Here is a 27,313-nt window from a genome sequence, read left to right on the forward strand (position 1 = left end):
TCCTAGAAGTTTTTAGGAACCCCTTACACCTCCCTCATGTCCAAGAAAAAACTCCTTCCTGGAAACTGAAAACACTCTATAAAACACAGCTGGATGAAATCCACATATTCACACACACACATGCAGGCACTACTACAGGACGAGGAGAGCTCATCTAAAACTTCTGCAGCTGCCAAAATAGATGTGGCTTCTCCTAAAGAAGCAAGGAGAAACACAGCTGCAGACAAAAATCATCCCTGCCTGCTTCAAACCTTCCAAGGAGTCCTCCCCACAATGCCCACAAGGGAAGCAGCTCTTCAGGAGGAGGGCTTTTACACATCACTCACTACAGGATAAGAGCATGAACACAACCTTCACTCCTTAGATACTTTTCCTATTAGAAGATTAAAAAGCACTTTGCTTAAAAAATCTATTGCCAAATGAAATTTCATAAAATGCAACAGAGTATTATTTTAGAATGCTAATTAAATTCTTACCACCCTAGAAATCTGTTTGTTTGGGCTTTTTTTTTTTTTTTTTTCTAAGTGTCATTTGAAAAAGTGTATTAGTCTGATTTTAACTGCTGGTCACCAGACTGGCTCTTCACTCCTCCCTTCCCCACATGATCCTTGCACATTCACATCCCTTTCCTGAGCCAGCACAGGCAACTTGTACAACCCAACTGTCCCTATTTACTTTTTTTTTGGCTGGTGAATTGTGTGAGCCAGCTCACCATGGGCCTGCAGTTGCCACAGAGCAGCGGGAGGGTTCAAACTGCTCATTGCAACAGTGATGAGAGGGCTTTGCAAACCCACACCCATCAACCGAGCTCCCTCCACAAACCATGTATCAAAACTATTCCATTCTTGTATTTTCCTTAAAATATCTCAAAACAGTTTTCATAACACCGAACTTTTCCAAACTTGGAGACTATTACAACCAAGTATATCACTCCTTAAATAATTTCTAATTACACAAAACCATAGTTATGCTAAGAATTGCTGTTTCTCCTCCCATTATTCAATATGTAAATTTCTCATAATAAATTTCCTTAAAAAAAAAAAAAAGATGTTTTGCAACATAGAAATTTCACAGATTGTGTTAATCAAACTGTCCCGACAGTGCTAACAGTATTTATAAAGCATATGGCTCTATAAAGAAAATACTAGAGAATTTTCAAAAAAAGCAGACAAAACCAATTATGCATCCAGAATCCACACACAAGCAATATATGTATTAAATACAAGCACAAGGTACTTACAACTTTCACACAATTATCCAACATGATCTAAAACTTGTGAGTTTGGGCGGTTTTGTATTTTTTTTTTCAATCAGGGTTATTTTGGGCTTTATGTCTTCCAAAATCTTCCTAACACTGGCTTCTATCAGTGATTTATTCAATTGAGACGACACCTAGAGGAGAACTTGCAAAGTAAATTCTGGCATTTTTAAGAGCCAACAAATTGCATTATAAAGGAATATTACCATACAGAATCAAAAAGATTCTGATCAAAACACTACATAATACACAATACACATGAGCTGCATATTACTTATTCAAAATATTGAGAAAATTAACTTCTATACATCCTTGTCTCTAACACTCCTTTAGGATTAGGTATCTTAGAACCTACAAATAACCAAACCCCGCTCAGCAAATAAGTGGGTATGAAAAGGGAGAGTATTTGGTCAAGTTTTGTGGCAAAAACAATGCCACAGGGCATCTTGTATGCAATTGTTTTTACCTCTTCTTGGCAAGAAAACTTTTGTTTTATAAAAGCATTGAGAAAAACAAATATCAGATTTCTAAAAAATATAAACATATTAGGAAGACTTCAATATTTAGTAACAAGAAGTCAGTAATATGGTTAGGAATAGTCCTATTTATTTATATCTCACCTAGCAAGCTGTGGAGTGTCTTCCCCAGAACACACCTCATGCAACCAGCACGCATATAATGCAGGGCAATGAAGGGAGAACACCACTGAACTCATGAACTGGTTTGGAAACTAAACTAGAGTCTAGAAATGCATCAATAAACTTAAACATCTTGGTTAAAAAATGCCAAATAACTATGAAAGTCATGCAGATACAAATTTTTATAGTCTTGACTCAGCTGTTGTAACCTTGTCCCCTAGAGATTTCAGGCCCTAGGAAATAAAGGCAACCATTTTTTCAGAAGTGTTGATCACCCAAGTTTCTTTTTGGATGTACACTGACACCTCATGGCCATTTAAAAAATATTTAAGGTCTACACTCTATTCTGTTTTTCTCTCCTTCCTAAGATGACATTATTTGGTGTATTGCTCCTTTCCTCTCAGCAAGAAACTACTTAGCATTAATTTTTGATGAGCAGTGAGAACTCTGCCCCCCACAAACACTGAATCATGGAAGACAAAAGGACAAGGTAACTTTTCTCTCCAGCTTCACACCCTACAAACTGCAGGGAAGCAAGCACAGCTGCTCTAACTCTTCACAGAACAGAGAGACCAGGAAGATAAATAGGACTACTGCCATATGAAGAATGAAACTGGAAATGTTCCTCCCCAAATGACAGAAATAGCCTCTGGATAAATTTCTGGCACTACGCAAAAACCTTTTACTCTTTGAAGTATGTGAAAACCTTCAAAGTTACACACATGATTACCTAAGAATATTAATAAAAATCACTACTTTCTCCAGATTCTTATACTGGAAGGAGAAGTGTGTTACTTTTCACTCTTTCCAACAGGGTGACATGTATGAAAAAAACACCAAACCTCTGCCATTTCTTCCTTCTTGATTGAGAACTCTGTGGCATATCCATATAAATAGTCAAGTCACACACTACATATCTCAAGACTGATAATCTAACAAACTACTCCTTGCTAACTAAAATTATAAAGTCTTCAACTGTGAAAAATAAAGAGTAATATATATGTAACAGGCCTGTAATGTTATTTGCTAGGGGTATTACAAACTCTTTTTAAATACTGTAGAGGTAACTGAATTAATATTATCCAAGAAATGCTAATATCCATGGAAAAAAGACTAATTCTTTTGAAAGATTTATCTTTACCTAAATATTCAAGACAAAGCCATTTAGAGGATATTGTCAGTTCTTAAAAATGAAATGCAGCTACATTATGTAATTTCTTTAGAGATGCTACTTCAAATTTCTTGACCTTCTAGGAAAGGCCGCTTAAATTCTATTCTCTGAAGTACTTAAAACATTAATTAATACAATATTAATGTTTTGGCAAAATCTGTAAAACTTTCCATGTTTAAAAAGAAAATTATTAAAAGCAAACGTAAAAATAAGCCTTTACTCCATCTCTTTACCAAGTCTAAGGGAAAAGATTTTCAAGCATTTACTCTTTACATAATACAAACTTTGTTTTACATATATTGAAGTGAATTCCTGTAGCATTAAAACATGATCAAGAAGGACAAAAAGATTCACTTTCCATATCAGAGAAACATCCAACTTCTTGCCCCACAGAACTCCTGGCTTTACCAGAGATGGAACAAGCAAACTGCCAGTCAGCATATTTTTACAACATTCTCTCCCAACCCTGCCAAAAAGCAGCAGCCAATAAATTCCATTCATCATGGAAGGAGCTTATTTTTCAGTCATTACTATCACCATCTGGTCAGCAGCAATGGAAATATCACACGCAGTCACATTTATAAAAGATTAAAATTAGGTCATCTTGAAGTGCACACTGGAGAAAGAATCCAAGGTAACACAGTTAAAAATAAAACTTATTCTGCTCCCCATTATTTGCACTAAAGAGCTACCACAACATCTGCACAAATGCTAGACCACACATACTAAGTGTCACAGGCATCCAGCTTTTAAACTCGGTCAAAATTCAGACTCAGGTTTTCTATACCAGGTGCCAGAATCAGTTAAGAAAATATAGGGAAAAGAAAAACATTTAATAACCCAAACCAACAATGAACTTCCACCCACCCAGTATTACTAAGATTCTGGGAAAAAAAAATTATTTTCATCTGTTTAATCCACACAGTAATTTAAGTTAAGTGTCATATAGCAGCACAGTATTTTATAGCTGGTACTGAAATTTTGAAAGGTCAAAGAAAGAAACAGGCACCATTCTGGTACCCATTACACACAAATAATGGATATGTTAAAGTCTCTTATCTGTACATGACCAACGTGTTTGGATAGCTTGTAGCTGTCTGGTGACCCAATTTCCTGAATAATTTACTCCTAAAGAACAATTTCCAGGCATAAACAATTGCCATAACATGTATAAAGTGGACTGCATGCCCCACCCAAAAACCAATCACCTATCTTTCAGCAAGTGCATTTTGGAAATCCTGTAGCTAGCAATGTGCTTCCAGTATTTCTAAATAAGGACATGCATCACTTTTGTATTGGCAGAAGAGCAAAACAAGGTTTATCAGCTACCACAGTTTTCAGTTTCTAAATTAAAACACTATAAGCCATCATCTGCACAGCCACTTCAACAACAGGAAAGATATAAGGAGAAAAGGGGGAAATCAACTCTTCTTCCAGGACACTTGTCAGGGCACTTTAATAGTATGATTTGCATTAAAGTTGCTCTAGTTTAATTCCATGACAGGTCAGTCAAGAAAAACAACCACCAGACATATAAAACTGCAAAAGGTCAGATGAGGGGACAGATCTGGAACCTGATCTTCACACAGGTCCCAAATTATAGGAGGACATCTACACCACAAAGCAGCTTGGCCTCCAGATTTCTAGCATGTGATGTTGAGGAACTAGGAGAAGATGCAGCTCTTCAAAACTGAAAAAATACAATTGGTACCAGCAGTACCAAAACAGAACCCACTTTTTAATTATTATTATTATTAACAAAAGGCATTTAAAAGGATGGTATAAAGTCTACTTGATCTTCAGTTCAAGATCCTTAGGGCAGCCAGGAGGGCACACAGGAAGCTAACTACCTTGGACATGAGGAGGGTAGACTCTGGTCTCTTCAAAGATCCCCGTAGTAGAGTGCCATGGGATAGAGCCCTAGAGGGAAGAGGGGCCCAAGAAAGCTGGATAATATTCAAAGATTGTCTGCTCCGGAGGCTCAAGAGCAGTATATCCCTACAAAGTTCAGGAAATAGTGCAGAAAGCCAGAGGGCCTGCAGGGATGAACAAGGAGCTCCTGGACAAACAAACACGAACAGCTTACAGAGGGTGGAAGCAAGGACAGATAGCCGGGAGGAATAAAGACAAACTGTCTGAATAGACAGGGATCTGGTTAGGAATTACTGGCAGAGGTAAATCTATTCAAGGGCATTAAGGGTAAAAAAATAAAAATTTAGGTACATTATTAATAAAAGAAAGACTTGGAAAAACATAGGTCCTCTCAGGAAAGATATGGGAGACCTGGTTACCCAGGACATGTAGACGGCTGAGGGACTCAGTGACTCTTTTGCCTCAGTTTTTACCAGCAAGTGCTCCAGCCACACTGCCCAATTTGCAGAATGTGAAAGCAGGAACTGGGGGGAAAAAGAACCTCCCTCTGTAGAAGAAGATCAAGCTTGAGATCATCTGAAGAACCTGAAGGTGCACAAGTCTATGGAACCTGGTAAGATACATCCATAGGTCCTGAGGCAACTGCATGAGGAAGCAGCTAATCTAATCCATCATATTTGGGAAGTAATGGCAGTCTAGTGAAGTTCTTACTGACTGGAAAATGGGGAATATAATTCCCATATTAAAAAAAAGGAAATAAGGAAGCCCCAGGCAACTACAGGTTGGTCAGTCTCACCATAGTGCCTGGTAAGATCATGGAACAGATCCTTCTTTAAACTATGCTTAGGCAAATGGAAAATAAGGTGGTGACTGGTGACAGTCAGCACTGGCTTCACTGAAGGCAAATCATGCCTTAGAAATTTGCTGGCTTTCTGTGATGGGGTTGTGCAGCAGTGGTGGAGGAGAGAAGGGTAACTGACATCACCTGCCTGGACTTGTGAAAAGCATTTGACACTGTCCTGCACAATATTCTTGGCTCTAAACTGGAGAGATGTGGATTTGATAGATGGACCACTCAGTGGATAAAATATTGTCTGGATGGTCTCACTCAAAGAGCTGCAGTCAGCAGCTCAATATCCAAGTGGAGAACAGTGATAAGTGATGTCCCTCAGGGGTCAGTATACGGGCTGATCCTTTAAACATTTTTGTCAGTAACACGGACAGTGGTGTCAAGCGCACCCTCAGCAAGGTTGCCAGCAATACCAAGATTGTGGTGTGGTAGCACTGAAGTAAGGGGTGTCATCCAGAGGGAGCTTCACGGGCTTGAGAGGTGGGCCTGCATGAACCTAATGTGGTCCAACAAGGCCAGGTGCAAAGTCCTGCATGTGCGCTGGGGCAATCCCAAACACAAGCAGAGACTGGGCTGAGAATGGATTGAGAGTAGCCCTGGGGAGAAGGACCCAGGTGTGTGGGTAGACAAGAAGCTCATTGTAACCCAGCAATGTGTGCTTGCAGCACAGAGAGCCAAATGCGTCCTGGGCTGCATCAAAACCAGCGTAGCCAGCAGGCCAAGGGAGGTGATTCTCCCCCTCTGCTCTACTCTAGTAAGACCCCACCTGGAGAGCTGTGTTCTGTTCTGGGGGCCCCAGCACAACAAAAACATTGAGTTATTGTAATGAGCCCTGGGGAGAGCCATTAAGTCGATCACACAGGACAGTAGCACGTCTCCTACAAACACAGGCTGAGAGAGCTGGGGCTGCTCAGCATGGAGAAGAGAAGGCTCCAGGGAGACCTTAGGGCAACCTCCCAGGACCTAAAGGGGGCCTAGAAGAAAGCTGGAAATAAGCTTTTCACAAGGGTAAGAAGTGATAGGACAAGGAGGAATGGTCTTAAACTAAAGGAGGGCAGGTTCAGATTAGATATTAGGAAAAAATTCTTTTCTATAAGGGTGGTGAAGTGCAGGTTTCCCAGAGAGGCTATGGACTCCCCATCTCTGGAGGTGTTCAAGACTTGGCTGGAGCTCTGAGCAGCCTGGTTGAGTGGGAGGTGTTCCTGCCCACGGAAGGGACATTGGAGCTGCATGAACTTTAAGGTACCTTCAAACTCAAACCATTCTATACAGGGAAAGAGACCAAGGGATTCCTCTCTCCTTGGGGAAAATAAGGTTCTTTGAAATGTTTCAACAACACTATGAACAATCTTACTCTTGGAAACCAGTGAAAATACAGCCACTTTTCTCCCTGTGAGGACTAAGTTAAAGCATACCCCTCAGAAAGGTACATTGTCATAGGCCTCTATTGGCTTCACCACACAGTACAAATCGGGATGCAAAGGTTGACTGCATAGGCTGATGGAGCAGATGGAGGTTCTGCAAACCTCAGCATGTTCCCTACTAAGGGATGCCCACTTTTAACCTAATTACAGTCCTGTATCAGTAAACTGAAGCACCCCTGTCTTTCAGGGGTTTTGCTGGTTCTACATTTTTAATATGCTTTTTTGTTGTATTTTTTAAAGGTTTCTACCAGTTGCATGGTTTTCTAAGCATCAACAAAATTGTTCCGATTCAAGAAGAAAAATTCCCAAATTACTCACACTAGCCAAAAGTTAGGAACATCTCCTATATTCAAGTGAGAATCAGTTACAGCAGTTGCACAGCTTCTCAGTGAGAATTAAGGTTTATTAGGGCAGGGGAGGCAGACAAGAACAAAAACCAATACAATGACCAATACCCAGCACCTATGCAAATCTTGATGCTTTGTAATAATTAGGCTGCTTGACCCAACTCTATATGCAAAGTTTACAAATTTCTGGAGCAAGCAGATGCAAAAAGATGCATCTTCTTCCTCATTGATAGCAGAGAAAATTATAACAAAGAATTCCTTATAGAGGAGGCTTTTGAAAATATCAGTCACAGCCCAAAATAAATAGCTACATAAACTCAACAGTCTGGGGAAGTTGTTGTAACAAAAATCTGAAAGAGTTCTGTGCGCCATTTCTCTCCTGATGCTGAGCATGACTTTGGCTATCTATTCAGATGAAATTCTGAATATAATTTACCTTGAAGCCCTGGAAAGACATAATCATCCTAACCGTAGGGTAACTATCCCAAACTGAACACCTCTGTGCAAATCATAGCAACTACAGATACCTGCAGACAAAACAAAAGGAGTATAGTGAAACCATCTGATGTCCCTACTATTCCTGTCTCAACAGGAATGTGTGTTGCAAAAGAAGGCTTTAATCAAACAGTACCAGTTTTAACAATTTGCTGCAAATGCTTAAGTATAGTCAGGAATACCCACAAGCAACACTTACCAACAAAAGACACTGTTAAGCTCTGCAAGTTAAGGGTCTTGTTGAACATCACTCACAAGGGAGACGGCTTCCACTGCATCCCAACTGGGGAGCCCCCAGCAACCAAACCCAGGCCCTGTATAGACTCAGCCAGAAGCATCCCATTTGCTGGGGACATGGACTGCCAGGCTCCGAGGTCCCAACAGAGACCAGCTCACAGAGACCAGGACAAGATCAACTCTGGGAGGGCTGTGAAAAGCAAATGACTACTACTTGCTTCAGTTTTATAAACAGACTTGCCCATACAGAGCTCCAAGACAAATCACAGCTTTTGGGTTTGATTTTGAAAATCTCATGTTTAAGCAGCAGAAGTGCATGGAGAAAGAAGGATTACTGTATAAGCATGAAAGGTCTTAATGAACTAAGCGAGGTTCATGTCCCACATATTGAAGCAAAAATTTCCAGCAACTGAAACTACCATTTCAGAATAATCTTCCTCATCCAGTACAAGAAAGTTGTTGAGACTGGAGATAGAAATATTGAAACTACTTCCTCTTACATCCAGCAATTCCTCTGCTTAGAAATCTGTCATCCTACCATGAACTTATAGAATGCAAAGTTCCACCAAAATTGTCCTAATATCATTGCTCCCAGAATCTGGGGCTTTCAAACCAAAATAATATGAACAGTGCACCTTTTCATAATTGGCAAGAAGTATTACTGCTGTTTGTTTCTATGTCACAGTCTACATGGAAGTGGTATGTGGAATAGGGTAAGAACAGGCTAAGTGACAACAGCCTTCAATTTTCTAACCTGGTAGTAGCAACACAGAAGAAAACCATGTAGGTGCTACTTCTTTCAAAGTAGAAGTCTTCTTCAAAATAGAACCAGCACAGTAAAAAAACCCATATTAATTAGAACTGGTGAACATGCAGCCTGTTGGTAAAAACTGGCCTTTTCAGCTTTTATTCAGCAGTAATAATCTGAAATTATGTACATTAGCTTCTCAGGTAAATTTGCTTTTGAAGTCAAGCATTAAAAACTGCAATGCTTTTCCAAAAATCCAGAATAGCCTACAGTTCTTCCTCAACAGACAAGAAAAAGATGGGATTTACATCTTCTCTAAGCTCTTATGATTTTTTCACTATGCCAGGTTTAAATATCTTCCCTCCATAAGTGTTGCAGCTTAGCAAGAGGAATCAACAAAAAAGAGTGTAACAGCTTAAAAGTGTTTTGGCCCCCATAAAGACCAAAGCAACTACTTCTTTGAGACCTATATAAAAAAAAAATTACAGAAAACCTGTGCAAGTTGGGAAGAACTGTGGTTTTATACCACTCAAGCAGTTACGCAAGCAAGCTCTAATTTAGACTTTTGTCAACAGGGACTACTTTGTTCAGAGAATCCATAGATACTACACTGACAATAGTAGCATAGGATAATCTCCTCTAGGGAGATTCTAGCCCTAGGAGAGAGCTTGACACTAATGCTCTTTTTCCAGTTTCAGAACTACTTTTAAGGGTAAGGAATCTTGATCTATTTTCCCACGCTAGAAGGAAGAAAGGAAGTAGCTGAACTAGTCTAAACCAGAAGGTAATAGACAAGTCAAGAGCCACTGTCAAGGCTAAACAGGAAAACATACTTCAGTTAAAAAAAAAAAGAAATCTGTAATTTCAAATGAAACAATGATGTTTAGTCTTGAAACTGGGACATCTCCCAAATTTGCCCTAAACCAGGACAAACATATAAAACAGAGTTCAGAATCTGAAGCAAAAAATCCCCAACATATAAGAAATTACAGCAAATGCCACCTCAGGCGCAAAGCTAAAATGCACCCATGGCTCTAAAGCAGTAATGGAAGTCTACTTGTGCTCTCCTAAAGGCTTCCATCACCAGTGACCTGCTCTATCAACCTAAACCAATTCTTCTCATGGCCTTCTACAATCCAGGTACTATCAAAATAAATACAGCTAACAGAAAAAGTGCTGCCACAAACCAGATGACCTTATACAGTTTACTTGTTAAATTACAGGCATCACATCCTGCCAAGTTTCACTCTTTTTTTGCTTATGCATTTTATTTATATGCCAAAATAGGTAGTTACAGTAGTTGCCTTGATCCAAACACATGAAGGACAGAAACACTGCATACAAAACACTAGCTCAAGGTACTCAGTGTACAGGTATTGGGACAGAGGTTAATTTTCTTCACAGTAGCCGTAATGGGGCTGTGTTTTGGATTTGTGATGAGAACAATATTAATAACACAGGGTTGTTTTACTTATTGCTGAGCTGTGCTTGCACAGCACCAAGGCCTTTTCTGCTTCTCACAATGCCCCACCAGCAAGCAGGCTGGTGATCTGAAAGCTGGAAGGGACAGAGCTGAGACAGCTGACCCCAACTGACCCAAGAGATATCCCATGCCATATGAGATCACGCTCAGCATATAAAGATGAGGGAAGGAGGACGAAGAGAGGAGTGTTTGGAGTGATGGCATTCGCATTTGTGTTCCCAAGTCATCATTATGTGTGATAGAGCCCTGCTTTCCTGGAGATGGCTCAACACCTGCCTGCCCGTGGGAAGTGGTGAATGAATTCTTTGTTTTGCTTTGCTTGCATGCACAGTTTTTCTTTCACTATTGAACTGCCTTTCTCTCAACCCATGACTTTTCTCATGGTTATGTTTCTGATTCTCTCCCCCATCGCACTGGTGGTGAATGAGCAAGTGCCTACATGGGGCTGAGCTGCCCACTGGGACCAAACCAAGCCAGAAAATGGCAGAATTAGGGTAACATACAACCTTGACATATTTTCCTTAAATAGAACAAAGACAGTGCTTAATTACACATCCCTACTACTTTGAAAGTTAGGAGGATAAGTGTTTTTTATTTAAGAAGTCTATCCACAATACCAGTTCTAAACACTTTGGATATTCCTTTATAGATTAGTTCTGTAAGGGAAACCAATGAAACTTACATCATCGAACACACAGTGGATTTAATTAAATTCACTTATTTTGCTATTTTAATAAATAACACAAGCACTGGAAGAACATTAGGAGAACAACGAAATACACAACAGGAAACAGAGTATTTAATGAAATTATACAGAAGTGTCTTACCCTGTGAAATGCCATGTGACTGTAGTAGCCTTTACGCACCATGAGACAGGAACACTTACACTGGAGTTGAAATGGCCACAGGCAAAATTAATTCCTAATTTACAGGAAAAAAAATTCAGAACTTAAATCCTTTCACTAAGTTTAAATATAACCCAATATATCACATACTGGATATATTTTACAGGAACAACTACTGTCACCTCAGAAGTAAGTGTTTTAAGTATGCTAAAACTGTTGCAATAGTTTACTGAGGCAAACAAAACAGTACCTTGGTTAATTAATGTTTTTCTTTTGCAAAATAAGAAGCACAGCTGGCACATTGATAGGCCAATACTTAGGGATAGAACTGGCAGCATAGTCAGCAACATGTGACATTTCCTGTGCCAGAGAGGAGATCTCTGGAAGCTTCAATGTATTCATATAAACTGTTTTGGTCTTTATTGCTATTAGGTTTTACTGACGGATTTCCTCTCTGTGGACCAAAACAAGTGAATCACTATTTTCCCCTCCTCCTTTACACATGATATTTACAAAGAAAGCCTAGCTTTCACAGATGCCTCCCTTCCATCTGAGGAGGGACAAAAGGGGAGAGCAGGGAGCAAACCTCAAAAGATTCAGCTTTCATAGTAAAGAGAGGGTATAGAATGTAAATAGCTGTGGCAAACAGGTACAGAACAATCCAGAATAACTGCATGATTACAACATTGTTTAGATGAGTCTTAATGACAAATTAATTACTCAGGTCAAAACACAATCCTCAGTCACCTTTCCAAACCAGGTGGAGTAGCACATGACATATTCAGCCCCAACAGAGCCAAGAACAAAGAGGAACTACTGCTGTAGTTACATGTCCCCAGTGTTTTCTTTGTGCTGTCACTGCATTTACCTTATATCCCATAAGCTGACCTACAGAGAACTAAAGAAAGCTAAAACTGGTTTTTGCTAATTCAGCCCCCAAACTTGCCTGCTGTAAGATCTGCTAAACAAAAGTGCAAGAGAACAGCCAGGTAACTCCCAGGGGAGGGATATAAAGGGAGACTACCTTTTCTAGCATGAGCTTGAAGTTTGAAGTCTTTTTAAACAGCACTTAGGATGGATTTGCTAATCTGTGCAAATGTACCTTGGCTACTGGTCTCATCTACAAATCAGACTTCTAATCATATTCCCAAATAATGCTGTAAAGTCTTAAACGTCTTCACTTTCTTAGAAAGAAAGTATAATTTCACTGCTCAGCAATTTTTATAGCACTCAAGTCTGTAAAAATCAGAAGATAAAGAGTATCAGTAACCAGTGGAAATGCATCATCTTTTCTCTAATTTCTGCACCCCACCATCATTCCTGTCCACACACAGTGCCCAGCAGGCCAAGTAGACAGCACACCTCAGATGTGTGATCTGCACAAATGTCAGGTCATCCCCAGATCCTAATGACCACCCCACTCCACCTGCAACACTCTCCCTTTAAATACACCAAGATCCTTTATCTTACCAAGCAAAGCAAGTTTTGTATAGATTAGCAAATAGGGAAGTATTTTGAGCATTTTGAGTGTTGCTTAGAATATTGGATTAATATACTGATTATTTTTGTAAAATTGTTCATCCAAAGATACCCTGAAATGTTTAAATGTAGGATTCAAACATTATTTCCATAAAACATTTTGATCTGCCAGATACTGGTTTTGATTTCAGCATTTTGATACTTGATGTTTATGTTCAGACGTGTGCTTACATTGTATTGTTTCAGTTTGAAGATTATTTCCAATCATGGAATCACAGCATAGGTGAGGTTGGAAAGGACCACAGTGGGTCCAACCTCCCTGCTCAATCCTGGAGTACATGGCACAGCATTGCATCCAGACGATTCTTGAATATCTCCAGTGACAGAGACCTCACAATAATTTACAGAATCCAGAATATTTAAACTGAGCAGCAGAATGATGGGGGGGAAAAGCTTAGTTTTGACAGTTCTTTTATCCTAGAAATTTTCAGTCAGACTTTCCAAGCAGTCATATTATTCTGAATAATAATTTGGAATATTGTATTTGAATGCACCAGGAGCGTAAAGTAATATTCTAACTTTTTCAGTTTGAAAGAAAAGAGAGCGATAAGTGGAAATCATTCTTAAAAAAAACCCCAAAACAAAAACAGAAACCAAGAGCCGCAATATCAAACCTTGTCACTTGGTGGCAGCACACCAAAGAAAACCAAAACACTTGAGCAAGACCACAAAATTGCTTCCTAGCACATACCTCTATTACTTTAATATATCTCCTACAAGTGCCACAATTCCTGGAAGGCTCTAGTCACTTCTCATATTTAAGGCAGACACCTAAAATTTTAAGACCAGTGACTTCACATTCAAGGAGATACTAAAGGCTCAAAATTAAAAGAGCTTTACTTCAGTCTTTCAGACATGTTTAGAGGTTCACCTACCCCCACCAAAATTGCCAGAAACATGCTAAATAGTATTCCCAAACAGGTGCAAGGCTGAGCAAGCAAACAGAAGCAATACTTGAAAGCCAACAGTTCCTACAAACTGAACAAAATAGGGGACTCTGAGTCAGATGCACCATGGATTTAGATTTCATGCTCCCAGAAAAGGCCTGACAAAACACCAGAAAACTCATTACAGTCCTACATCTCTTCCACCAGCTGAAACTCTTGCCAGCATCACACATGAAAGGCAACACCACACACAGTAAGTACCCAACAGTGCTATTGTAGTCAGTGACAATGAACAAGAACTGATAGTCTTCACCCATTTAAATAATTGATATTAAGCAAAGGTTAGGTTTAATTCAATTACTAATATTTAATAATAATTAAATAATTTAGCAAACGCTTTCAAGAAACATTTGAAACTACTTCTACTGAAGCAGGAAAGAGATGCAATGAGAACACAAAGATCTGCTGACTTCCTTCTCCTCTGAGTATTGTTGTAGCAAAGGGTCATTTACCAAAGAGCCAACAGGATTGTTATATTTTTTCTCAACTGGTCTTCTACACACAGATGTACAAAGACATACAAACTATATAATGTCTTATTTCTGTAACCACATGATAAACAGCTTTGTTTCACTAGAATTCTAAAATCTAAAATTTTGTTTTAGGTTACTATTTGTAATCTACATGCCAATTTTACTAATAAGATTACCATATGCTATCACATCATTAACATTCAAGTTGCAATGACAGTTCTATTTTCTCTATATTAGATCTTTATAACTACAAGATTTAAAACAGAGTAATTTCTTAATAACAATCACATACAAAAGCAACTAATGAAGTCTTTATAGTACTGAGGGGTTTTTGTAACAAGCATAAGATGATATTATCCAAACAATTGATTTCTGGAACAAAGAATTTGAGCTTAAAAGAGCAGAGTACTCGTATGCAAGCTTCAGGGAGGTGCAGTCATCAGTTTAAGCCAAGTATTAGGAAGTAAGTATGACTTGTACCATAGAAGAGTGACTACCATAATTTTAAATATTAAATAAATTCAAGTTTATAAAGATAAGCTCTCCCTCCTTTCCACCTACCTAACCAAATAGCTTACTGTTGTCTAGTATACATGCAGTCTGGTAGGGCCCTTCAATTTTATCAGCTTCATTAAAACTCCACTTTCAGTGGGACACACATAAACAACAGCCTAATCCAGCATTGCAGCAAGAAGATAAAATGGAGACCAAGGGAGAGAGATGAAAGTGAACACAGAAAGCAAGAGAAACGCAGCAGTTTGCCATCAGAGGGAGTATGAGCTTTAAACAAGAGTGTTCAGCTTCCAGGTGGGAGCAGACACACAATTCTGTGATTATGAACACCTACACAGGTTTAACAGAGGGCTGGTCCTCCAAATTCTTGTTGAGAAACAGCATATATGTGAAAAAGCTGCAAGAAAACAAAGTTTTTGTTGAAAAACAGAGCTGCTGTACTATTTTTACAAGTAGAAAGACATACCCATGGGACAATGAAAAACAACTTCAAAGTTCTGCCCATTTAAATTACTAATATCTTTAAAAGTTAGGAAAATGTGCTCATGATCCTTTTTTTCAGTAAACTTACTGTCTTTAAAAGAAGAAAAACAACATTCTATATCACAACATTGAATTTTTTTTTTTTTTTAATGAAAAGGGAAATGCTAAGCAAATAAGGCACAGGACTATATATCAACTTCATCCCAAACTCTCAGCTCCACTTCAGCGCTGTTCAGTGCCAAATGTGCCTTCAACACACTGCATGTTCCTCAACATTACCTATAAGAGCAGATCCTCAGCTGAGGCATGGAGAAAAGAGAGGTGAATGATTCTGTGTAAAAAGAAATAATATTCCACTACTTCCACCACCACGCACAGGTTCTAAGATTTCTTTTTTATCCCTGATCCTAAAGAGGAAAGATAAACCATTCGCCATATTCAAGACTGCCATAAAAGGTCTAGACAACAATGAAGCACTATTAGACTCACTGTTTCAAAAAGGAAAAATGTTTGCTCATTTATCTGTGTCCCAAGTTGCAGAATGCACTAACTTCCCCATACACTAGGAAAAAAACAGTTGTCTACATTCCAGAGGTACTGAAAAAGTAGCAGAGTAGGTCTACAGTACCTCAGTGTATTTTCTACATCCAAACAATGGAACCATTCATTTGCTCATCTTCATTTTTCCTATTTAAAAGTAGTCTCAGCAAAATCAGCAGAGGTCTGGCATCTTTTAAAAAAATGTCTATTGTATTTTAGGTAGGGGAAACAAAAAAAGAGACTGCTTCCCTCATTTTAAAAGAAAGGTGAACTAAAATCTGATTGAATCATAGCAAAATAACTCTCGCTGGGGTGGTGAGAAGGAAACACTCTTTTTCACAAGAATCAAAAGCTGGAGGCACATACTTGGTGTTAAGTACGTTGCCTGCTTAGGACAAGTGTAAATGAGTCATACCATCTGTACTCACATTCAAATGATAGTCTGGCAAGATAGCAGGGATAACACAAAGCAATATGATGCTCTGCTCTTAATGCTATGGATCCAGTTAAGCTGGGAAATAGAGGGAGACTTAGCAGTTAAACTAAGAACTACCTACAGTGACAGACACTGAACACCTTATTCTCTGAATTTATAATTAGTTGTAGAAAGCTACACAGAAATCAATAGTACAGCAGTACCTTCAAACTTATATATAACAATACTGCAGAGGCTGATTAATGCTGTATTTCAGATGAATATTCCTATCTCACAGAATAAAGCAGATAGGCTCAAAGTATAAATAGATTGGAGCAAGAAGTCATTGTAGAACATCAATAATTCAGAAGGAAGCTATTTAAGATAACCATTTGTTATAGAGACAAGACCAAATGCATTGACTAAGAAAAAAACCATCATGAAAACAACAGAATCAACACTGGCAAGCAGCCTTCTGAAGCAAGTTGTGCTGAGCAGAGTAAAAGCAATAACCACATTAGAAGAAATAGGGAGCTCACAAAGATGCAGTGTGAGACTAATCTCAGCAAAGGTGGGGGAAGTCTCATCCAAAAAGATGACTTGTGGCAGTATCTGAGCCAGGGCAGACAAAGCCACCACCAGCATCTGGAGCAACATGCCACAGAAAACTGCCATTCCTGAAACAGCTGGGTGGGTGGTGGACCCAGACTCATGGAAGTCATAATTAAGGCTTATCAAGAAACAAATTATTAATACTGGAAAAATGTGCCAAGTTCATGTGTCTTCAGTACCCTTTTAAAAAGTCCTGGAAAGTCAAACTATGTGGGAGGCTGAGCTTACCAACATTATTTTCGTTGTAATAAAAGTAATATATTTTAAAGTACAAAACTATTTAACATATGTAGCACCGAACCCTCCAACTTTTACATCTGATGAGTGTCAGTGATACCAAATGATGCTAAAGACTGTTTCAATGTAGCACAAACACAGAGTTTATTTATCATGGTTACATATAAACTAGAATACATACAGGAAGGACAACAAGTTTTTCCCAAGATATTCCTGAATATCTCGGGGGCTGGAAGGAGGAGAATAGACATCCATCTGCTGTTCCAAAATCCTTGTGATGATTTGTTTATATTTATACCAAGCTTTGAGGAGGATGAAAATTACAAATAATTTAAAATGGTATCTCACTTCCTCCCTTTTTTCATGCCTTCATCTTTTAATTATATGAGAAAACTGTTTACAATCTAAAAAAAAAGATCACTGATGCACTTATGTTGGTTTGCTTACTCGATCCTCTAATTTTTTGTTGGTTAAAATCAGGCATAATAATTGAAGGCATTCTAGAGGTTATATTAACAGCATTTACAACTCCCAGCAGGTTTAGTAGCAGCAGATATTCACAGGGATGTCTGTCCCCAATAATCACAGTTCACAAGTAGGTACAATAACATAAAATCAATACCATTAACATACACATGCAGCTGTGAGCTGAGCTGATTTGAGGGGAAGGAGGAGGATTTGAGGGGGTAGGAGGATGCTATCCCTTACTGTTTCCTCAGTGACTATTATTTACCAAGGACAACCACGTGGAGGAGCTTCACAGGCAAACAAAGCAGTAATTCAAGCTGTTTCATTATGAATCAGCAGAACTGTCAGAGATCATGGCAAAAGTATTAGACCATTTTTAAATAAAAGTAAATTAAAAAACATTTAATAGTTCTCCTGATGTTGAATCTGACTCTGTGATTTGCTATTCAGATAAAAGCTTTGAGCTTGAACAGTTCCCTGGCATAAAACAAGAGGTGAAATAATGAACTGACAAGCCTGAGGATTTGTGAACCTCTGAAGCATCCTAAATGACATAAGTGAAAACACGTGTTGATCCTCTGATGTTCACACCACTGTTAAAAATGAAAAATGATCAAAGCAGAAGAGGAGTAAAATCCTCTAACAAATCCAATCCTTTTACCTACATGTTATTTCACCATGTGCACATGTATAATTTCAAACAATAACTACTTATACCACAAGCCATATCAACATTGAAAATTCTTATGACATATACCTTAAAAAAACCCCACAAAGTAGTGCAGCTACTGCACTCAGATGCAGCTATGGTCTTCATTTTCACTTTTACAATTATTTAAGCACTTCAGAGATAATTTCCATTTAAAAATTTGGGAAGAAGGCAAAGCAAGCAGCAGATGAATTCTGATCAAACTTAACATCAAAAGGACAGATAGACAATAGCATTGTTCCTCAAGCTGAGGGAAGAAATCTTTACATTCCACACATCTTTTAGCAAGGTAATTATCTGGATAAAAACGAGGTGGTGTGCTATGAGTCACAGCAGTTCATACATAAATCAACCCATTAAGAAACTTCACAACCAGGACAGACTTCTTTAGAACCTACAGCTACTCTTCAAAAACACTGCACATAAGACCAGAAAAGAGTAAGGCTTTTGAATCTGAACAGATGCCTGTCACATTGAAAGAGAAATACAAATCAAGAAGTGATGTTCATAGACATTAATATCAGAAGAAAGCACAGTTTTGGAGCTATTTGAGTCTATGTTTGTCCATAGCAGGATACCTCTCAAAGTCTACAGTCTGTCTTCACAGAAACCTCAGTGCTTAAAACACACAGGAGGACTGAAGAGTTAAAGCCCTCAGATTATGACTGTGGAACAGAGACTTTCCAGTATACAGCAATGACATATTTCAGAACATCTTTGGGAAGACAGCAGTTAAAAATGGATATTGGGTAGAGGGAGGAAAGTATTGCATACTTTAGGTATCTGCCAAGGCATAAAGATTAGACTTGATCAATAGTATTTATAGGACAGCAGGGTGGCAGTTTGTGAGGTCATCTTTTATCAGCACACCACCTTTAAGAAACTGTTTCTTGATTCATGGGTTTTAATCACTACTATTTAATTTTCATGTGTCTGAACTTTAACATTTCCACTTTACCTAATACAAGGGTAGGAAAAACAGGAAAAAGGGTTAGGAGTATTTTAGATAATCCATCAGACAGAATGATAAAACCTAAATGCTATTTCAAACAAAAAAGTATGCATTTGCAAAATTAAGTTACAGGCATAAAAAAAATTCATTAATAGAAACATGAATAGTACCCATGCACTAACAGAAACAAGCCACCATAAGTAAAAATTTCCTTGGAGTTATTTCCCTCTGCCTGAAAGGAAAACAGTACCTTAAAAAAGAATATTTTTAGATTAATTTTTGAAAGCAAAAATATAAGTACATCCAAATGGCCTCACTGGATCTTTAATGAGGAAGTGCCATAACACACTGGGAATAACAGTGCATGCAGTCATTTCTCTATTCCCAAGGCCAGCAATGCAAACAGCAATTGTCTTCTTAATCCTATTGACTAGGCCTTTTAAGAAAAAAATTGGAAAACATAACAAAATATATGGAATAAGCAGCTCTTTGAATAGATTTAAGAGTCTGCAATTCCATATAAACACTAGCACACATGGGGTGGTGTTGTCTTATCAGCCTTGAGGCTATTGTAACAGGACAAAAACATGTTTTTAAAATGGGAGAGTCAGAATTCACTTGGAACAGAGGCATTCCACACAGGTGTGTCAGAACAAAGCTTTGAGATTTTAACACTGTTAAATGATACACAGCTTTCATTCCCCAAAATGCAAAACAGTAAAAAAGAACTGGCCAGTAGACTCAGACACATTTTCACATATGGATGTAGCAGCACTTCACCTTACAAGAGGAACAAATCAGTCAACTGCAAGTCAAATATTTGAGTGAAAAACGAGAGCCACATTTTCCAGTTTACTGTAATTCCACAGGAAACACAGAGGGTGTTACCACACACTCTAGAACTTTCTTATTCTAGGGAAAAATCCAGTTGCTTGGACAGGATACATGGCCAAACATCTCCTTTACGTGCACTCTGTCAATTGCTTAAGGCTTAAATCATGACTGCCACTTCCACATAAACCCACAAGGCAAACTGGCATTCTTACCTGCCGTGCACAAGTGCCACAGCAGATTCACTACATCAATACAGCCTGCAAAGGGAAGAAAACCAGATACCTCTGACTTCCAGAAGTCAGTCACTTTCTCTATCTGACCTTAGGACTGCTGTACATAAGAGCATAACTCTGAAGCTCAACAAGATCTGGCCATTACAGGAAAATAAAAAGGGTAAATTTAAAAAAAAAAATTATTACATTTCACAGATAATGGAACACTTCAAGGGATGAGAAAAAAGACCTGTTAAACTGTTACAGCTGAGTCCACTTGCACAGTGGACACAGACATTCTCAGGAAAATTAATCCCTACCAAGTCATGCTATCAATCTAAAGCAGATCACACAAACCAAACTAAGACCTTGCTCAGTTAAAGTGCTGTTACACTGACTACATAGAACTCATTTCCATAGCACATTTGCCTACTTACAATTATCTAGGTGAGATGCTCTTAAAAACAAATAAAACAAGTCTGATTTTCTTCTTGACAGATAGGAACCCAAGAATTGTGCCACATGAAAATTTCAAGTTTTTCACTTCTTCAGGGTGAAGATAGGGGCCAGATGGGAAAAGACTTTGAGAACACATCTCCTCTTATGAAGATAGACTGTGGGAGCTGGACCTCTCAGGTTAGAGAAGACAGAGAGGGGATCTCACCAATGCTTACAAATATCTTAAAGGTGGATGCCAAGAGGATGGTGCCAGATGCTTTTCAGTGGTCCCCAGTGACAGGACAAGGAGCAGTGTCCATAAACCAAACTACAAGAAGTTTCACCTCAATACAAAGGAACAACTTATTTTCATTGAGGTGACAGAGCACTGGAACAGGCTGCCCAGAGAGGTCGTGGAGCCTCCCTCTCCAGAGACTTTTAAAACCCACCTGAGCGTCTTTCTGTCACCTGCTCTGTGTGACCCTGCCTTGGGAGGGGTTGGACTGGTATCCCCAGAGGTCATTTCCAACCCTGGTGATGAAGACAACCTTCCAAACAGAGAACAGCAAAATGATGTGCACTAAACAGAGTGTAATCCAGCACACCAAAACCAGCCACAAAAGAAACGCCCTAGAAAATGATTATTCTAGCATCTCTCCACAATAGCAATGCAATGTTGCAGCAACATGTCTCAGTCCTGACTGCTTAAATCCCTCCCTAGGGAGAAGACAAGCAAGCTACTACTAAATAAGATCACCAGGTGTGACACTCTTCAGAACAGACAGCTGATTGCTTTACTAACACTTTTTCAACTAATCTCTACCTGTGTTCAGAAGAAAGCAGATCTGGGCAAATCAAAATGAGTTATCCCGAGTACTGGTTTTGCTTTTTGGATGCACTTAAATAGCACATGATAACTTTTACACTGCATTAATTACTTTACTTTCATTACTTTTGCTACACTTTTTAATTTGTGATTTTATCAGAGCTGCTAACAAACACAGAAATTTAAAAAAATATTTTAAGTTGTTTTAATTACATGTGCCACTAATTAAAATATTCCAAAAATATCTTGAGTTAAGTAGTCCACAGTATTCCCTTCATACAACAGTTAATGAGCTGAATCAATGTCTTGGGGGTGGCCACAAAGTCTGTCAAAATTTTAGGATTAGCACAGTTCTGTCAGACTTCACTTCATAGCAGAAGCTTTTCTTTTTCCCAGCTTCATCTGATTTTCAACACTGAACAAACCAATTAAGAGGGGTAATTGTAAAGAAAATACCATTTGTTCCAGAAGAGGCTACTGTCTAATGCTGCTTTCAAACAGTGAGCTTTCACAAACTCGTTCCAAGTGCTTAGCTCATGACTTCCGTTCGTGAAGCAGTTCGAATTCAATCCTCTGGCAAGAAATATATACTACTTAAGTGTTATTTTTTATAAGTCTTTGAGAGCAAGTAGATGCCATACTTAAATCTTAGCAAGTTATATTCATATCTTTTCCCAATGTAATTTTTAAATAAAAAATTTCCCCGTCCTGTTCTCTACATACTCAAGCTCAAACATTCCCTCGAAATTCCCACAATCCATGCCAATAAACCACACTGAAAATAGATTAACCTTTTGTCTAGTCTTATCACTGAGAACCTTTGTACAACATAATACAAAAAGCACAACAAAAAGTACTCTGTATCTTCTATAAACAAGGAACATAAAGTACAGAATAACAAGAAATTTGCCATAAATGTAGTTTAATTTGCAGCACAGACTCTGATTTCTAAACACTAATAGCTACATAAAACAGGTACTCTCAAAACTCTGCATACTTTTAGTAACTTGATTTATTTCAGCACAGCAAAGAAGATTCTGCTATCCTCTCATATTCTGTCCTCTTACCAAGAAAATCTATAATCTGATACTTAGGTAAGCTGTTTTAAATATCAAACTATGTTTCTTATTAACACTGTGCAAAATAGTTCTTTATTTAATGTTTGTCATTCTCATTTGTTTATGTTTTACATTTTTATGTCACCCATATGGGTTTTGACACCTACTAGAAGCAGCCCACAGCAGAGACAGGTGACCTACTCAGAAAGCAGCCCCTGAACAGCTGCCTATGACTTTTAGGCAAAAATTAAAAAAAAAAAATTAGGTGATGCTGATGACCAGCTTCAAGAACCAGTCTGAAGTAGGGGCTGTAAGCTAAGTCCTCAAAAGCATACAGGTGATACATAGGCTGTTTGAAACTGTCTGTTTGGAAACTGTTAAGAACAATTTTATTATAGCCTAATATACTGATAATTATTCTCAGTGCATTCTCACAGTCAAAAGACATGCCCAATTTGTTTTTTCTTTTAAATGAAGCTTTGTAGTTTTACCATTGCCTATTCCAGAAAATAAAACCAGTCAGATGAATGGCCTCATCCCCAACCTGCTGAATTAAATGTTATTGCAGCACAATCAAACCAAGAAACAGAATAAAGTAAGGAACAATCCACCTTGATAGATAAGGTTTTCATTAATGGCAATTCAAAATGTTATCTTCTCTAGCTGCTGATAAAAATATTTGCACAACCAGTGTGTTTATGTTGTGGTATTCATACAACTATATGAGGTGATGTGTGGAATATAAAACACTAACTACTATTTTCTGTTTCCTTTTCCTATTGAGCTGAGATGAAAATTTTTCTTCTATTCCAGAAGGATGCAGTTTACTCTTAGACTGACATGCTTTGTTAATTACTATTTGTAGAGTTTATTTCAACTTAGGCATTTTTCAATGAGCATGTTTTCATACTAGATATTTCCCTACCCCAAGCACATATCTCTGTGCAGGGAGATAGAGGGATCACTAGTCACAACAGGCATGACTCCAGGCCATCACTGGATGGTGTCCAAGAATTAAAGCTGCACACATAAGAGGCACAAATGTTGAAGGGCCTTCTATCCATACATGTTTCTATGAGGAAACAAAAAAAAGGCTGCAGCCAGTTCAGACTACTTTTGGCATATCGTTTTCAGGTAACTGTACTACCCAAACATGGTCTTGTACTTTCACTGTAACCTCTTGAGAATAGATGGAAGGCAAGAGAAAGTCATTTTGGTGTCATTTTCAGAGCTCCAGTTGTAAAACTGACTGGTAGAGCATGTGATCACCCTAAGAGGGGGAAAAAAACACTTTAAAATGCTGCAGGAAAACTGACACGCTGTTGTCAGACCAGAGATGGGAAAAAGCTGAGGATCCTGACAGGCACTGCATGTGGTAAACAAGGATGTTACAGTGGAACTTTTCTTCTTTTGGAGTTTTCAGTCAATGTAAGTCAACATGGTTACAAATAGAAGCAGACTTCGGCAGACCCTAGGTTTCACAGTATAAGAACCTACCACACTCAAAGCCCAGAACGATCAAGAACGAGACGAGAAAATCAAGCCTGTTGTTGAGTTTCCAAACACATTCTAAGAAGTTTAAGACCAACAGCATCAAAGTTACTCAGAGAGAAAGGTCAAAGGCAGACCACACTCAAGTTTCTCCACTCATCTCCAGCCCCCAAACCAAAGGATACTTACACAAGACACATCATCTGTGATTACAGGACATCTGACACAGAGACAGACATTAGAGTAAGTTTATATGATTCAAAACACTCATTTGTAGCTCCTACTTTGGAAAACTTCCAATAACAACCTCACAGTCCTATGCTAACCTAAATAATTTGCCTCTCCCCTCCCTTTTCACCACTTTGCAGAAGAATGAAAGACTGCTTAAGCTCAGCTACCGCCTAATATCAAACCGTGGCCCTAGGCAGTAGAATAGAAGCCAGTGAGTTTCAACCATTATTGTTAGAAACCTTGCAAATAAAAACAAAAAAACAACTCAAGGAGAAGCATGTCATTAAACTCCATCTTAAAATTACAGAACTGTAATATTTCATAAAAATTTACCTACTCCGCTTGCTTAAAAGAACAGGGCTGATTCAGGCAGATACTCCATTTCTCACACACACAGTCCTACCCTACACCAGAAATACATTTGCATTCAGTACTTTGTGTATCTGTATTTCCTTCTCCTATCTGTCAGCTGAAAATGTTGGCATTCAGTGTGGTAGATAATTTCCAAGTCATATAATTAGCATAGTTTTGGCTGTTAATTAACCTCTTAAAAGAAAAACAGAACTACAAGAAAACATCTCCTAATGTTTCTGTCAGTATTTTAACCTTGCTTGTTACAGGTCATTTTCATTGCTTCTTATCCAGTGAAAAAATCAAGACAATGCAAATATACACCAAGGAATTGCACCTTACTTCTGCAGCCATGCTACACAATGAAAGAACTTGGCATTCTGAACAGGCATCCTGTGACAACACAGCACTTCCCAGGCAGGCTACATATCACTACACTCTACACAAGAGCAGCTCACAAAACCTTGAGGTCAAATGATGTAATTCCAACAATTCCTCCTCTTTTCTTCAATTATCCATCGTACTTTTACAGGTTACTTTTCCCAAAAAACAAGGCACGTGTCAGGCATCATAAAAGGAGCTCTAGTGGGTAGGACAGTCATGTATGTATGACTATATATACATATGTAACAAACATACATGTAAAAACCAACACCAGGGCTTTTCTGGACACATCTAAAACACCTGTATGTCAGTAGAGATAATAAGGGTTGCCACAACATGGAAGGCTGAGCCGCAGCAGACACTTCTGTGATCTCTTTTGTAGGTACATTCAGCCTGTCTTTAGATTCAGTTCACTCTGGCCAACTGCTGCCACCAGATCAAGCTTCAGGCCTGCAGGTTTTATTTGTGCTTGTGGCCATTGCAGAGGCAAAGAGCTAATTTTCTAAAGAACTTGCTCCAGAATGACAGATCCCAAACAATTCTGTAACACCTCCAGTCAACATGGAGGAGAGCACTGCTAATACTGGTGTGGCAAACTTCCAGGGATGGGGAGCTGAACTTCTCTGACAGCCTCCAAAGCACCGCTGGCATTGCTGTTCCTCCTGCCGTTCAAACAGATACTGTTTCTTTGGCTTATGTAAGTTCCAGCAGAGAGCTTTATAGAAGGAAACATATCTCACTGCTCCCCCATGGAAGGGGTGGGATGTCGAGACAGGAAACCAGTGTGATACCCTAAATGTGTGGGATATTTTGTACAGCCACTGCAACAGCAAAAGACAGCCTTCCAGATAACAATAAGGCTAAAATGCAAAGACATAATCAACAATTTTTCAACAGTCATGGCAATTTTTCTGCAAAATTCTTCTAATACTTGTAGACACAGACTCATGAACCATGGCACTTCTAGCAATTATTCTTGAATTATATATGCAGTAAGTTTAATACTTAAATGATTACAAAAGCAGTTTTAACACATGCAGAGTATTACAGAAATTTTATCAACCTTCAGGTATGAAAACCCCAAAAATAATCTGTTCAAGTGCTATAAAAAATATAATTTTTTAATTATGGCTTGCTAGATGTTAGAAGTTTAAAAAAAAAAAAAAGGGAAGCAAATTCATTATATGTAGAGATAAAAGATATGGCTGCAGAGATAAAAGATATGGCTGCATGCAGCTATATTTGCCCTTCCAAAATAACAAATTTGATAAACATCATCCAAAAACATTTTTTACATCTCTGGGTGTAGAAAAACAGCAGGAGGCATCCTCTTCCATGTATTATTCACAGTGTTAGTTTGAGTTTATAGATGCTGTGAAAGTTCCCTTCCTGCGCTGTAAAAAGGTGCAGTAGGTAGAAAAAGGGATCAATATTTTCAAGTCATTCCAAACATAGCTCCACAGGGTAGCTGGATACCAGCTGGTCTTTGGATGATCCTTGACTATGAAACTTGAAGTTCATCAGAAGAACATTCCTGTTCACTGATGATGACAAGCTGTGATGTGCTAACCCTTTCTGTCCTCCTGGTTCTCTCTGGTGTTCTATAAATCCTCTCTTCACCTTTCCTTTTTGTTCTCATTATAAAAGCATTCAGAGAACTTCTCTCTTGAGCTCTGTTTCTTATGGAGTAGATTAACTTGACTATTTACATCCCTGATTGCAGTGATTATAATTTGCTAAACTTATGGTAAAAAAGAATAGAGAAACGTCTATGGACAGGTCATAAAATATTCTTTACTTGAAAGGTTTTATTTTAATAGATTTACCATTCTGTAATCTAAGCAGTATTACATAATAAACTTTAAATGTTCCTGTGCTTGTGGATGGAAAGGAACTGCAAACAATGTCAGTGGGTAGGACTGGAAGAAATAAATGAGCTGGTTGGTTACTACAGGATCAGTACTGCTGCAGATCAGTAATGGCCTTTGCAACCTTGCAGGTGACAGAAAGAAGAGGAGAAAGTGTTCTTCTACAAGCACTCCTCAATACTGAAAATTATTCCCCTGAATGAAAGAGCACTGTTTTAAAAAAAAAAAAAAAAAAAAAAAAAAAAAAAAAAAAAGGTAACAGATACAGCAGAGCTATAAACCAAAATACAGCTCCTGGAACTGAGACAAGGAGCAAAGGAAATAAAAGCCATCAGGCAGTACCACTACAGGGTTCTGATCTGGC

General features: G+C 38.4%; 1 protein-coding gene across 2 annotated transcripts in view; it reads right to left on the reverse strand.

Moving 5' to 3' along the window:
- The window catches only part of ANKRD28 (ankyrin repeat domain 28), a 119,737-nt gene that overhangs the window by 84,284 nt on the left and 8,140 nt on the right, over positions 1-27,313 (reverse strand). Inside the window, exon 2 of one of the 2 annotated variants that reach the window (XM_059845652.1) lies at positions 11,351-11,444. The exons of the other annotated variant lie outside the window; for it this stretch is intronic. Coding sequence (XP_059701635.1) covers positions 11,351-11,392 — 42 coding nt within the window. The 5' untranslated portion in view covers positions 11,393-11,444. The remainder of the gene's footprint in view (positions 1-11,350; positions 11,445-27,313) is intronic. 2 annotated transcript variants of the gene reach the window in all.

Source organism: Haemorhous mexicanus, chromosome 1, assembly GCF_027477595.1.
Source record: "Haemorhous mexicanus isolate bHaeMex1 chromosome 1, bHaeMex1.pri, whole genome shotgun sequence".
NCBI lineage: Eukaryota > Metazoa > Chordata > Aves > Passeriformes > Fringillidae > Haemorhous > Haemorhous mexicanus.